Source organism: Melozone crissalis, unplaced genomic scaffold (assembly GCF_028551555.1).
Source record: "Melozone crissalis strain CALT ecotype California unplaced genomic scaffold, PUWL_Pcris_2 ptg000042l_1, whole genome shotgun sequence".
Taxonomy (NCBI): domain Eukaryota; kingdom Metazoa; phylum Chordata; class Aves; order Passeriformes; family Passerellidae; genus Melozone; species Melozone crissalis.
In genome coordinates, this window is record NW_026535820.1 from 13,062,007 (window position 1) to 13,076,310 (window position 14,304).

A 14,304-nucleotide genomic window follows, 5' to 3' on the forward strand; every position below is an offset into this window, starting at 1 on the left:
CTAAGAAAAATAGAGAAGAATATTGGAACTGGGAACAATTTGTAGAAAAAAAAAATGTGAACAGCAATTAATAGTTTAGGGTTTGCTCCATGATAGCTCATTCAGTAGATAAATCAAAACCTAGACAAACTCCCTCCGTTTGAAGTTTTCATACATTAGTGCTACCAAGTAGTACTACCTGTAGTTTCTGACTACCTGTAGTTTCTCCTAAGCAGCAAATACCTTGGAATTGCCATCAAGGATACCTTTCTAGAGTGGTCCTTTGCCAGTAATATCACTAAGTGGAATGGGGACTATTTTCTCCTCAGGGAAGATGTGTCACAGCAGAGTCCTACCTCCCCAAATGCAATCAGGTGACTGATTATTGAACCACTCAGGAGAGTCTGTCAGGTATGTGAGACCAAAGGAGGAGAGCAGAGTCAAGCCCATGCAGTGTGTGAACACTGACTTCTACCTGCACAAGCATTAGGGCTTGCAGTGCTCATTGTTGCTGCCATCACTGGGCTGTAAAGGACACAACAGGACACTTCCACTGAAATTCTCTCCAGAAGAGAGGAAAAGCACCACCAGGTATGTAGTTTAAAGCAAACCATTTGGAGCTGCAGTTTCTTTATTCCTCAGCACATCTTCTGTCAGTTCAGCATGGATGATTTTCAGTCTGCACAGAAAGGGGCTTTCCAACGTAACTCATGGACATGACAAGACAGAAGTGTCAAAATAATTTTTTCTCGCTATGTCAATGAACAAAAAACCCAAGAGGCAGGAAATTCACATCCTCAAAGTGTACCCTTAGCCATCCAGTAATGCCATATCAAGCACTGTGCTGAAATATGGTGCATGTTTTCCAAACAATTCTCTTTGGTAGAAGTCAGATGACAGATTTAAGCCAAAAACCTACTCTCTATTTTGCAGCAAGTTTAAAAAACTTGAAAATATCTCTCCGCTTTTTCTGTGGACTCAGTTCCACGTCACTGCAAGATTGTAATATCATCTAGAAACCCTGGTAACTCCAATGAGAGACATCAGGCCCCATTCTGCCTGTCTTCACTTTCTAGTGCCAGTGGACTTGTTAGAGCTGATAATTCAAAAAATACAGTATTTATGATATTCATGATTTACTTTAAACCTCTTTCACAGCTTGATGCACATGAGGCAATTCAAATAGCCAAAACTCTGTTTTGCAGCTAGCACTTCATTCCACTGAATGGAAATGTTCACACATCTGTTGGTGGTGTATTGTTTCAGGCTGGCTGCAGAGCAATCAAGCCAGCAAGGCACGGACGTGGTGTCTCCACACCAGAGGAGAGAAACTTTCATTTTCTGGCAGAGGCAAGTGAGTTCTGCAAATGCAGAGCACAGAACAGCCTCAGTCCATGGCACTGAAGGACCAACACAGTCCCTCTACTCAAGGATGCCACAGGAGTTTCAATTTCAGCTGAATAACAGGTTGTCATTACAACTCTTGACAGGAGGATGATCTGTGCAAGCACTTTTCATTGCAAGGAGATTCCAGACTGTGTAATTAAACTCTGTTAATTCTGAAACAAAAACCCACCACAAAGCAGACAGTGAACTTAACCCCAGGTAGTTTTTCTTACTTAAATATAACCTGATAGTACTACTTTCAGAGTATCAGAAGTTCTTAAAATGGGAGATTAAAAATCTGCACTCTAAATTCACCGTATAAATTCTGTTGAAGTTACTATACACATACACATTATATATATGTAATGAGTATAGGTTGTGCAAATACACTCTACAACGTATATTTATATGAAAGAGAAGCCATGTACCATGTAATTGCCCGTTTTTAGATCACCAATTCTTTAGGGTAGGAATAAGTTTTGTATCCTGTGCTGATCCATTGTCTGGCAGGGTGGGTGGTGTTCCAGGATGCTCCTAGGACTTCTGGCCAAGTGATTACTGGAAGCAGTCATGAAACATCCATATCTTCCAACAACACGAATCAAAAATCTTAACTGTAAAACAGAGAAAGAAATCCAGCCACGTTTAATATTACTTGAGTTTCTACTCTCCATCCCCACAGGTGCTTTACCCCCATGTTTGTTTCACAAGGGCATGTAGTGGTAGGACAAGGGAGAAAGGCCTTAAGATGAAGACTTAGATTCGATATGAGAAGGAAGTTCTGGACTGTAAACTGTAAAGGTGGCGATGTACTGGAGCAGGTTGCCCAGAGTGCTATCTGGAGGTGTTCAAGGCCAGGTTGGATGGGGTTCTGAGTAACTTGGTCTAGTGGAAGGGGTCCCTGCCCATGGCAGATGATTGTTAAGATCATTTAGATTCCTTCCAAACCATTCTGGAATTCTGTGATTCTTTTTCCTGCCTTGAAACAGTTTGAAAAAATAAATAATATTTCCAGGGTCTTTAAGGCATGGTCCAAGCCTGACTGAATTTAGGAATGTGTCTCTTCTGAGAAGGCACAGGGCTCTTTACAGGATCCAAAGTGATACTCCTGGATATGGAATTATTTCTGATCTACTAAACCATGCCTGCTTATTTCAGGCATTTTACTCATCCATGCTATAACAGTCTGGATCGTCACTCCTGGCTCTGTCACATCTTCCTTTATCCCCTTTGCTTTGTGTGCGTACTTTGGATTCAGTCACAGCACAGTACCAGTGTGATACGGAAGTTACTGAGACCCTCAGCAGGAGGCTGGGTTGAGAACAATTATCTGACAGAATTGTTTAGCAGTGCAGCCCAATCCATGTTACGACCCTTTTTCTAAATGTAGATCTAATGGCACATTAAAGCAATATTACATCTCGTAAAGCCTGCTGGGTAAGAGTTCATCGAGGTTCCCCTTGCTCCCCTTCTGCACAGCAGTTCCTTTGTTACTGCCTCGCCTCTACATCCTGTGATGGACGGGAGTCCCGTGCTCCTCTAACACTAAAATGGGGCTGCCAAGATAATTTACGAGCCCTGTGGCCAACAAAAACTCTCAAGCCTCCTTGGGTTATCTCTAAGTCCTACTTTTCTCTGCCCATTGTGCCAGCTTGTCCTCTCAGATTTTACAGATAGCAGGAAAGGTTTTGGCAACACAAACATCCTTCAGAGTGCTGCTTTTAAACAATAGTCTTGTCCCAGCTTTGCCTGTGTCTGAGGTGGGGCTTCCAGACAGAAAGCAGAAAAGCAAACATAGGACTGGGGGAAGAGGGGAAAGAGGGGAAAAGAAAGAGTGGGACAGAGAAGAGGACAGGTTTGTTTGAGCTGGGTTAGCTGGGGAGATGCAGGCCAGGTTAAGGTGCCCATGCACAGCCCAATGGACGAGCATGTCCTGGCTGGGGTGTGTGAGGCAGGGCTTCTCCTGGTTCTCTTAGCACCTTCGGATTTTGCACTAGAAATCCAGGCTCGGTGTAAACAGCACGACAGCCCATGACTGCCTTTTTCTGCAGGACACAAGAGAGTGAACTAAGGTGCTCGCTACGGCCTAGATCTGGGCAGGAAAAACACACAGCTGCCTTTCCACTGGGCCCTTCCAGGCCCCGAGAGACTGGATACCCAGACACAGGTGGAATTTCTGCAGAAGAAACCCGAGGCACAGCACAGGAACCCCGCAGCCCTCTTCATTTCAGCGCCCTGAGCCCAAAGCTGCACGCGTTTGGGTTGCGGTGGATTTTGGGCTCCCCTCCCGCCCACCAAGCGGCGACCCGGGGCGGCAGCGCTCGCTGCCGCCGCAGCGCGGGGTGCGACAGCGCGGGGTGCGATGCCGCGGGCACGGCCGGCCGAGCGGGGCCGAAGGCGCGACTGCGCTCCCCGGAGCCGCCTGCGCGCCCGGTCCCGGGGACACCGGGAGATGCGGGGAGCGCTGCAGGGGGAGCCCCACGGGAGCGCGGCCCCTCCGCCGCCTCCCCGCGGCCCGGCCCCCGCCCGGCGGAGAGGCTTCGCTCTCCGTTTCCCGGGGAAAGCCCAGCCCAGCGGCGGCCACGTGTCCCGCAGGGATCGCACCGGGCCCGCCGCGGCCCCGCCGGCCGGTGCGGCGCAAAGTGCGCGCTACCGCCGGCTCCTCCTCCGCTCCGCCGGCAGCTCGGGCGGGGTGGCGGAGGGGATGTCCGCCGGAGGCGCGGAGGCCGCCGGCCCTCCGCCACGGCCCTGCGCGCGTTTCTTGCTCCAATAAGCAATAATTAGGTCCTCAGCTAATGAAGTGTCAGCTGATCCCCTCGCTCCGTCTGCGCGCGGGGAGGCGGGGGGCTGCGCCCGGAGACATCGCCATGGAAACGCTGCCCTCGCCTCTCTCTCCCCCGCCGCATCCCCCACACCCCCCGCCGGCCCGGGCCGGGTGCGCGCCGTCCCCCGCGCCCCGCCGCGCCCGCGGAGGCGGGAGCATCCCGACATGGGACAGCGCTGCCCGTCACCGCGCCGCGCCGCCGTCGCCACAGAAACTTTTGTCCCGGCGGCCAATCAGGGCGCGGGGGGGGGGCGCGGAGCGGCGCTGGGCCCGGCCCGGTGCGCCGCCGCCGCCGCCGCCGCCAGCCCGGCGCGGAGCGCAGCCCAGCCGAGCGGCGCAGCCCAGCCCAGCCGAGCGCGGCGCGGCGCAGCGGCGGCCCCGGAGCGCACCCCGCGGGCGGCGCGGGCCCGGGTCGTGCCCCAGGCGCGGAGGTGCCGCACGGCTGCGGAGCGGGGGCGCGGAGCCCGGCGCTGGATGGCGGAGGCGCGGGCGGGCGCGGCCGCGGAGAGGCGACGAGAGGAATCGGCGCGGCGGAGCCTTTTTCCCCCCCCGCGGAGGGGGTGTCCTGCCTGACGCGGCGGGGGAGACCGGGGGAGCGCGGAGATCTCCGGCGTGAACTGAAGCTGTGGCAAAGGGAGGGGGAAAAAAAAATAATCAGGATTTTTTTTCTTCTTCTTCTTCCAGCCTTTACAAAAAGGGGGTTTATGCTTAGCATCCGCACGCAAACTTACTTGAATGCCTTGTAGCCAGTTTAGCCCAGAGACCAAAGGATACCCCGCACCCGAGGAGTCCTACATGTGTGAGCACCATCATTACACTGGCAGAGCAACGAGAGCCGCCTCCTTTCCTGTACCAACATCCTCCTGGGACTGATCTCTCCTCTGGTCCAATATCCAAGCCTGTTTCATATATATGGGTTTTCTTTCTTTCTTTCTTCTTTTTTTTTTTTTTTTTCCTTCCATCGGCTGGGATCGCTATGTAAATAAACAGAGGAAAATTCCTGAAAGGGCATATGAAAATTCAATGGGACTCAATATGAGGAAGTGAAATTTTCACAGACCATTTTTTAAAAATTAAAAATTATGTACTTTAAACGCGGATCGGATGCATTAGGCTTAGAAAATAGCAGGTAAGAACTTTCTTTCTTTCCAGTACCTTCATGCCCGGAGCGGGGATATCTGAAGCAAAGCCGCCCAGCCTTGGAATAAAGGGGGAGCAAAGAGACCAGTGTGCCCTTCAGTGCTTCTTCCATCCTGCGCGGCGAGGCGGCTTTGGGGAGAGGCACAGCCCGCCAGGACAGAGACAGAAAGCTCAGAAAGCCTTCGGAGAAGACAGCCGAGGGCTGCCGGGGCGGACTAGGGTGGGCTTTTTCTCTTCTTTCCGTTCTTTTTTTTTTTTTTTTTTTCCTCCTCTTCACCTGCACTATCCAGGTTGAATCCGGGTGCAGTTGATGTATGGAAAAGAAGAAGGATCCGAGTCAATATTTTCTTTTTCCTTCGGTAAGCCGAGGGATGGGATTTTAATTATTTATCCAACCGAACCCTCTGTGGGTAAGGCGCTGCTGCTGGAGCCAGTGGGATAGTCCTGCCTTGCACAATTATTAAAGAGACTGATCACGTACAGTGGAAGGATAAGAGGAACCTCCACCAGATCCGTTTTGCCTCCTGTGAAAAAAAAAAAAAATAATGAAGGAGAACATTGCCACACTATTGAATTGATTGCTGCCCCCCCCACCCATCCCGCTCCCGACCCCCACCCCCCCCGAGCCACCACCACCACCACAACAAAAAAAAAAAAAAAAAAAAAAAAAAAAAAATCCGCTGGGATCTGCCTGCACCGGGACCTCCTTCGCTCCGGCTCGGAGGTGGATGCATTTTTCATGAGCGCTGGGTGAACAGGTGCAAAGTGCGGCGGGGCGGCCCGGCCCCGTACCCCGGCCCGCTTCGGGGCGGCGTGTGCGTGTCCGTGTGTCTGCCCGTGTCTGTGTGCGTGTCCGTGTGTGTGTGTGTGCGCCCCGGCGTGTGCATGTGTGCGTGTGTGTGTTAGGAGATTATGGAGAGCAGCGACCGGGACATGTACCGCCAGTTTCAGGACTGGTGTCTCAGGACTTACGGGGACTCAGGAAAAACCAAGACGGTGACCCGTAAAAAATACGACCGGATCGTCCAGCTCCTGAACGGCTCCGAGTCGAGCTCCACGGATAATGCCAAATTCAAATTCTGGGTCAAATCTAAAGGCTTCCAGCTCGGCAACTCGGACGAGGTCAGTGGTGGTGCTGGAGGAGGGAAGCAAGTGCTGTACGTGCCAGTCAAAACCACGGTTAGTAGAGAATTGTCTTCCTTGTTCTATGTCGGCCGCTGCAGCCCGCTCCGGGAGCGAGAGGCGCAGGGGGAGCCGCAGCCACAGTTGGCTCCTTCCTCCCTCTTCCCCCAAGTCATCATCACCATGTTGCGTTTGCCTGTCACATTATACACCGCCGAGGTCTTTGTGGGTCCTTTTATTTAAAGCGATCGTGCGCACAACGCGCCCCGCCGGGTCGGTGTCGTTCTCCTCCTCGTCCTCCTCGTCCTCCTCGTCCTGCTCGTCCCTCCCGTCCCCCCCGGGCCGCTGCGGCGGGCTCGGGGTGCGCTATTGTCCCGCCGCCGCCGCCGCTCCGGCCATTGTGCTGGGCCCGCGCCCCGGGCAGCGGCCCCGCTGATGGATGGATGGATGCATGGATGGATGGATGGATGGATGCATGGATGGCGCACGGGGGTACCCTGCCTGGCACAAAGCCAGGCGCGGCGCCGGGCGGTGGTTCCCCGGGATCTCTGCTGGGCTTTATTTATTTATTTATTTATTTGTTGCTAGTATGATTTTTATCCCTTTTTCCCCCCCCTTATTGTTATCCCGCAGCCCTGACGCCGCCGCCGAGCGGCCGCGAATGTGCCCGGCTGGGCTGTGGAGCGCCGGCTGCGCTAGCGAGGGGCGGCGGGAGGGAGAGAGAGGATGCTCAACAAAGGGAGGACGGGGTTCCGCATGGCCGGGAGAAGGGTGCGTTTTGTGACACTTTGCGGGGTCGCAGGAGTCCCTCAGCACTCCGTTCGATGCGCTAGGGTAGCGTGGCATCCCCGGCAGGCGCTGGCGTTTCGGGCTCGGCGCAGGTCTGACAGCGGGAGAGCTATTATGCTTGGTGGTGGCAGGAGCGACAGATTTTCCTATTTAAGAAGATGGGGACTGTTGGTTGCAAGTAGGTTTTGCCTATTGAACTCTCTTAATGTATCATTATTCTTACTTCTTATGCGCTGGGTCACGCAAGCTAAGCTTCTTTTGTCTGTGCGTGGGGCGGGTGTGGAGGGGGAGCCGAGAAAGGAAACCCGGCAATTAAAAATATTCCTGCCTGGGCATTTGGCTTGGATGAGCAATATTCTCTCTTTTTTTTTTTTTTTTTTTTTTCCTGGAGTGGCAGCTTATCCAGAGCTAACGGGAAGGTTGCTGGGTGGCGCAGCAAAGGGGGCTTCTTGGAAAGTATTCTGGGCTGGGTTGTGACGTAGGCTGCCGGGGAAATCTGCCTCTCTTTGCCTTGCTGAAGTCATAAACCTGGGCATTCCCAGCGGCTGCCTTCTATTTGCCCCCTTGTCATCAGCGCCGTCGTGGCTCTGAGGAGGCAGAAGTGGGAAATTAATTTTAAGGAGATCTTCAATATGAAGATTTAAAGTAAAAGAGAAGCTCTGGACAGTTTTTTCTTTCTCTATGGTTTTTTATTCACTGAAGTGTTTCAGGTCTGTCTGTAGATTCAGATGATTTGGCAGATCTCTATTTTAGTGTTACAAGATTGATTGCTCATCTCTGAGCCCAGACAGTACCATAGATACAATTTAAAACAGAAAGGTTGCCTAAAGCAGGAGTCTCCAATTAGCTTAGTATTTTTAAATATCTCTTCTGCTCACTGAAATAACTATTTTGAAGGGCCAGTGGGCAAGATTGTTTATTCCCAAGACTATTTTTTTCTCTATGAGTTCAAAACTATAAGCAAATTCAGTATTTTTAAAAATGGCATTGACTACTCTACTAAATAAAGAGGATAACCCTTATTTTACACAATTGAATTTAAAAATTAAGTGCTTTTCTGGTCCTTTGAAACACAAGACTCAGTGATGATAAGCTTGTTTATTTTCTCTCACTTTTGCTAGGCCATGAAAGCCTGGAGTCCCACCTTCCATCCTGTTTTCTATTTTAAGAACACAGAATCAATTTTTATTTTTATTTTTTTCCCACAAGGGATTTCAGTGAGAGGTCGAGCATCTTGCAGGTCTTACCTTATGTACATTTGTGGGAATCACACCCTTAGCTGTGAATGTCTCTGTATGCCCCTATACATGTATTTATATTCATATAGGAGTAACTCTCTTCATATAGTTTAGCAACCAAGCAGGAATTCTAATAAAACTAGGACTGGCAATGAAATCAAGAAAGGAAAAGTTAGCATGATCTATCTGTAATATCAGAATATACAGAATATCTGTATATAACCTGAGCAATGATATATAATCCTTTTCAGAATACATACATACAATTTCCTCCTGCTGGCCATCAGAAATTTGTTGTGCAACAAAAATAGGAAAAGGGGATGCTCTGCAACATTCAGCTCTGAAAAACAATTGCCAGCCCCTCCTAAACCCATGAATCTGGTGTCACCATCCCAGCACAAAAGGCAGAGGAGTATTTGAGCAGACCCACAGGGTGGCAGTGGTTTGTATGAGCTGCTGCCAGGGCTGGGGCAGTGCCTGCCAGGCACTGAAGGCTCAGAAAGAACATGTTTGACAGAACAAGGATGCAGCCCCTGGCACAGAGAAAGTCAGTGGCAAAGCTCCTATTGGCTTCAAGAGGTCTAGAATTTCGCCCAGATGGGAATGATAAGTTACAGGGGGAAAAAATTGGATTTTCATCAGACAGTAATTGTTGGTAAGCCTTAAAAGCCCATTCTGTCATTTCTTTAACTCTTAATTATTATTTAAGAGTTTTTAAATTTGTGATAATTTTTGTTTTTTCCTCCCCTCTCTCATGGTTATCCCATACATTTGGGCCTGTCCTCAGAGACAGCCCCAAAAGGTAGCAGAGCTCCAAACTGTGAATTTCTCCTTCACCCTCTCCCTCTTTTTGTCCATTACTTGATCTCACCATAGGTAAAATTAATTTCAATTTAAAATTAATCACTGCATGAGCACTCCCTGTTCAATAAGAGGGCGGATGAAATTGCAAGTTGGACTCTACAGTTACAAGCTGGTCAAAAATAAGGAAATATTCAAATACTTTGTTAGGAATTACTCTCTCCTTGAAGCTTTAAGATTTGCTGCTCAGCTTTGCTGTCAGCCAGAGAGATTTGCTCCTGATGGTGCTGTAATCCACTGCTGCTGGTAATTAGACATCATTACTGCTGCGTTAAAGGGAAAGAGAGAAGGAGAGAGGACAGGCTGGGGCTAATTAACTACTTGATTCTAATGAAAGAAAGAGAGCCTGATAGCAACTGGGAGGTTGCACCGGAACAGCCTAGATGTACAACACAGACTTAATTGAAGCAGGGTGTCTTGCAGCCTCACAGCAGCTCAGCCTTGGTCTTCTTTCATATTCTGTGGGCAGTAGTGCATGAGGTATTCTGCTCTTCCCTTGCCTGCTTGATAAGTAGCTCAAAATCACAGGCCTGCCTTCAGTATCAAGTTTAAGCATGCCAGCAAGGAGAATGCATAGATGATGATGTGCTGGCTTAATCTATTTTACGGGTATGGTCTCCTCAAGAGCAACAGGAACAAATCAATTTCTGAATGTTCACATCCCTCTGTGGCCTAGGAGATGCACTTTTGGTCACCAGGCAACAACATTCCCTGCAAAACAGCCATTTTAGGTCCAGAGTGGGACAGCACACAATAAGGTATTTCTGTATGCTTTAGGTATTCCTGTATGCTACCTAGTGAGTGTTTCACTTCTGCAACTTTTCAGATTGTTTCTGTCACCACTGAAGGTTTTCTTGCATCAAGCCCAAGCTGCACTTTGTGAAAGCAGTGAAATGATGTCCAGCCTGGACACACTGTATAAATAAAACAGGTTAGGCCAACAAATATGCCAAATGGTTGCTACTGTAGACTTTCAACAGTTGGTACTTACCAACCATGAGGAGGGGTATGGAACTAGTATCTCTAGTAGGATATCCTTTCTAACTATGTACATGATTTTTATGGTGTATTTTTAAAATTTCTTTTTTGTGTAGTTTCTTTAGCTGGAGCTACTTATTGATTGGCAGCTTGAAAACAAATTTCTCCTCACCACTTTGCTTTCTCTGGCTTGATGTTGTGTGTGGACACAAATATGGACCCTAAAAATTAGTCTTGATTAAAAAAGAAGTTATAAAATAATAGCCTAAGCTGTATCAGCAGACTTTAAGCAGAATTTTCCTTTAAAAAAGAAGGGCCAAGATGACTGCAGGATAGCCTTTAAATATAAAATTTACACAGTATTAGCAAACTAATAGAATATAACCTCAAAGGCCAAGTTCAGATTACTTTTATGTCATTACTAATTTGAAATTACTCCATTGGCTTTAATGATATCACAGACCTAATGTATGAATTTTCCTGTGTTTTCTTCTATATTTTCCAAATATAAGCACAGAATGAACTTTCATTCTGAAACCGAATTTTGTTTAGCTTTAATCTTTAGATCTTCCAGGAGGATCTGGTACCTCATGGGTTGCTGCTAGCAGACCAGCAAGGCTTTGTGCAGGTGCAAGGCTGTACTACTGAACCTGATTACAGGATTTAAGGCTTAAAATTATAGACCAGTCAGCTCTAAGGAACAGGCTATGTCCCAACCCACCTCTTGTTCTGTTGGACATGAATAATAGTAGATAGATACAGTTTATATTCCTTTTCTTTTTAGATAGATTACTCTGTTTATGAACAATAGAAAAAAACAGATCACAACATAAATAGCTTATAGGTCAAAATTGATTGCTTTAAACTATCTCACATTTAAAATTGTTCATTATTTTAGGGCATTTTGTAGCAATTTGAAAAGAAGCTTTTTTTTTTTTTTTTTGCATTTCTCCCCATTTTTGTACCCATCCATAGAAAAAAAATTATAGAAGTGTTTGTCAAATGTACAGTGGTAGCTCTGTAGCCCAGTGAACTGCCAGCACATAATGGCAGTAAGTACCGCAGAAAGGTGACGCCGAGGGTGAGCTATAATTTATCCCAAGGTACAATGCTGCAGGAGTTTTACAGTCCCATTAAATGCACCTTCCAAGCTCAGGAGTGGTATTCAAACCCTGCCATATCCCCCCTGCTCTAGCTGCCAGCCACATTTTCCTTAACCCCTGTTGAGGTCTGCAGAGCTGTGTCTCCTCCCTTTCCCCGCAGCCTCTGCCCTGCTGTTTGCAGACCTCCCGATGGAGCCGGTGGGGAGGGATGCTGGTGAATCAGAGAGGGAGTGCTGGAAAATGGTCACAGCAGATGGAACAAAACTGGTTTAGTTGGCAACTCTTAATGCAGGCATTCAGGGGAGTGTTCATGAATAAAGAGAATAACTCTGTCCTGGAATTAAAAAATGTTAAAGCACCCATATGTAGGATGCCATCTCCACATGCGTGTGTGAGAGAGGCAAAGGGACAGGAGGAGCTGAGATTTCTTAGTAACAATGTTGAGTTGGAATTTTCAAAGAAAAATGAGCCAAGGAGAGCAGATTTTTAAAAACTAAGTGTTTTAAGGTTAGAAAATGTTGACTTGACTTTAGAAACATGAAATAGAGTGTAGCAGTGTGCAAACAAAACCTAGCACTGATGTATCCATCCCATAAATACACATGTAATGAGAGACAGGATGAAAAATACAGTGCTATCACCTGGGCAAAGGCCAGACTTGCAGCTCAAAAGCCCAAATCTTTCCAGTAATCAGAAATAAAGTTTTGATTTTCATGCTTCTGTGAACCTTTGCTGAGAAGCCAGAGGTGATAGTGAACTTGTTTCTTCGTTCTTACCCTGAGTCTCTTGTCAGTGAAGCTGCAGTGGATTTGGTCATGATGCAGGGGCTGCTGCTCAGATGCTCCAGCCCCGATTTTCTTTGGATGTACCGCGTGCTGTTTCTGTGGCTACACAGCTATGTGATCAGTGGGAAATAAGCTGGAAGGTTAGGGCTAAAATGAGCTGTTAGGCATCAGTACAGCTTTTTTACAGAAAAAGCCTGATAGGACTTTTTCTGATCTTTTTATGGAGAAACTTTCTTTCCCTGTCCTCTGGGGTGATCACCATTGCTGTTCAACTCTAGACTGAAAGAAGACAGGATCTGGGGAGACTACACAGAGACACTGCAGGTAGAAAGGGCTTCCATGGGGGAAGAAGGGTAGTGCCAGTGCTGGATGAATGTAGGAGTTAATGATTCAAATTTCATTTTGCACTACAAAAATAAATTCAAATTGGCTGACACTGAACTGTGAGTTTGTTTGCTGTTGAAAGGAGGCAACTAGCAGCTGTTAGGTTTGGTCTGAAGGAAGCTATTCGGGTCCCAATCTTCCCCAGTTATGCAGGATACACCTGTTGAGAGTTTGCTGGTAAAAGAGGAACGAAATAAACAGAGCGTATAAATGAGGTAGATGTGGAGAAAGATCATGAGACAGCATGGCAGGAAGCACACTCTCCAGGAGGGAGGATTACAGCAGATTCTGCAGCCTCCCATACATCACAGAGCAGCACAGGCATCTTGTGTTCCTTGTTGAGTAGGTTGACTGGTCAACACAGTCGCCCAAATTAGTAGAGCTTTGCAGGATGTAAAAGATGTTTTTGTCTTGTCTGTGTCATTTTAAACCTGCTAGAAGCCTCTCTGACTCTAGAAAACTCAGGCAGTGGTAGCTGGTGCACTGAGAGTTGTTGCTATTGTCCTGCAAGAGCACTGAAAGTGATCCCGCAGCTTGCTTAAATTACCTTTTTGTTCTCTTTAAATAGGTGAATCTCAAAACTTTACAATTCCACTAGCAAGGTATTTTTTAATGGTTTATGAAAATACAATATCCAGGCATTGTCAATATAGAGGAAAGAAATGCCACAAGTTATGGCATTGAACATTTTTTCCGATGCACATGGATTTTCTTAGTGATGATCAACTTTGTCACAGACAGTTGTACAGGCTTCTGACTGCTTATTCAATAACTCTGCAAGCTGCAAAACTTGACAGTTACTGTGTGCATCTGCTGGGATTACAGCCTAGTTGTTGAAATTCAAATGGGGTGTTTGAAACATTTCCTTGTACATGTGGATACTCCTCAGCTTAAGGGGCTACCTGTAGTGAACAGTTTACTTAATAAAACTGATCTATGTCAGACTCAACCTCAAGTAGAGACTTTTTTTCAGAAACAAATATTCTATATAGACTTGGAAGGGCAACATTTATCAAATGACCTACTTCTGCCTAGGATGAAACCCATTCAACCTTTTTTACTTAAAAGCCTGTAATTAAACTCCTTAGGGAAAAGAGAGGTTTTATGTGTTGTATTGATAGTAAGGTCTGCATGTCTGAAGCTTTTGTACATTTTGTTACCCCAGAGATTTTAAAACCAGACATGGGTGCTACAACATTTTGACTGTACTTAGAGAAAATTTACGTGGTGAGATTACTTGCACTTAAATGACTTATGAATCTAACTCACTGTAAAACTTTTAAGTAATTATGACTTGTGATTGCTCTTTTTGTTGCCTCTGGACTTACCATTACTAATAATGCCAGGTGCAGTTTGAGGAAAACTTTTGTTCAAGGCAGAGCCAGAGCTGGAGTAGCTGCCACTAAATCATGACCTATCTGTGGGGTTAAGCAGCACTGTGCTGGTATATAGGAAATCACATTTAGGAATGGACTTTCACTACCCTGAGCTGATAGAAGATGAGTAACAGGCAAATCATTATACAGGTAATTAGTTTCAATAAGAGAAGGACAGCTAAGGCATGGCCAGAGGTTTCAGTGGACAGGAAAGATGAGGACTATAAACACATTTCACAAAACTTTATTTTTCAGTGTGTATCTTTTCTGATGTGGGTGATAAAGAAGTATCTACCCTGGGTTTACATTTTTCAGGTGATAAAATTGAAAAATGGTCAG

The 14,304-nt window shown here is 47.1% G+C and overlaps 1 protein-coding gene and 1 long non-coding RNA gene across 5 annotated transcripts in view; one reads left to right on the forward strand and one right to left on the reverse strand.

The window, feature by feature from the left end:
• Positions 1-573: 573 nt before the first annotated feature.
• LOC128942338 (uncharacterized) lies at positions 574-6,388 on the reverse strand. Of its 2 annotated transcripts, XR_008483616.1 has the most exons (4): positions 6,302-6,388; positions 4,921-5,853; positions 1,794-1,979; positions 574-1,538 (listed from the first exon to the last, which is right to left on the reverse strand). It is a non-coding gene; the product is annotated as an uncharacterized LOC128942338 (long non-coding RNA). The 2 variants fall into 2 exon arrangements; XR_008483617.1 differs by lacking the exons at positions 574-1,538; positions 1,794-1,979 and adding an exon at positions 4,654-4,812.
• NOL4 (nucleolar protein 4) overlaps positions 6,016-14,304 on the forward strand; it is a 186,348-nt gene continuing 178,059 nt past the window's right edge. For 2 of the 3 annotated variants that reach the window (XM_054284740.1, XM_054284741.1), the window contains exon 1: positions 6,016-6,508. In XM_054284740.1, the coding sequence (XP_054140715.1) occupies positions 6,242-6,508 (267 nt within the window). In that variant the 5' untranslated portion in view covers positions 6,016-6,241. Of the gene's footprint in view, positions 6,509-7,315; positions 7,419-14,304 lie in introns of those variants that run through there. The other variant, XM_054284742.1, reaches the window with a different exon arrangement.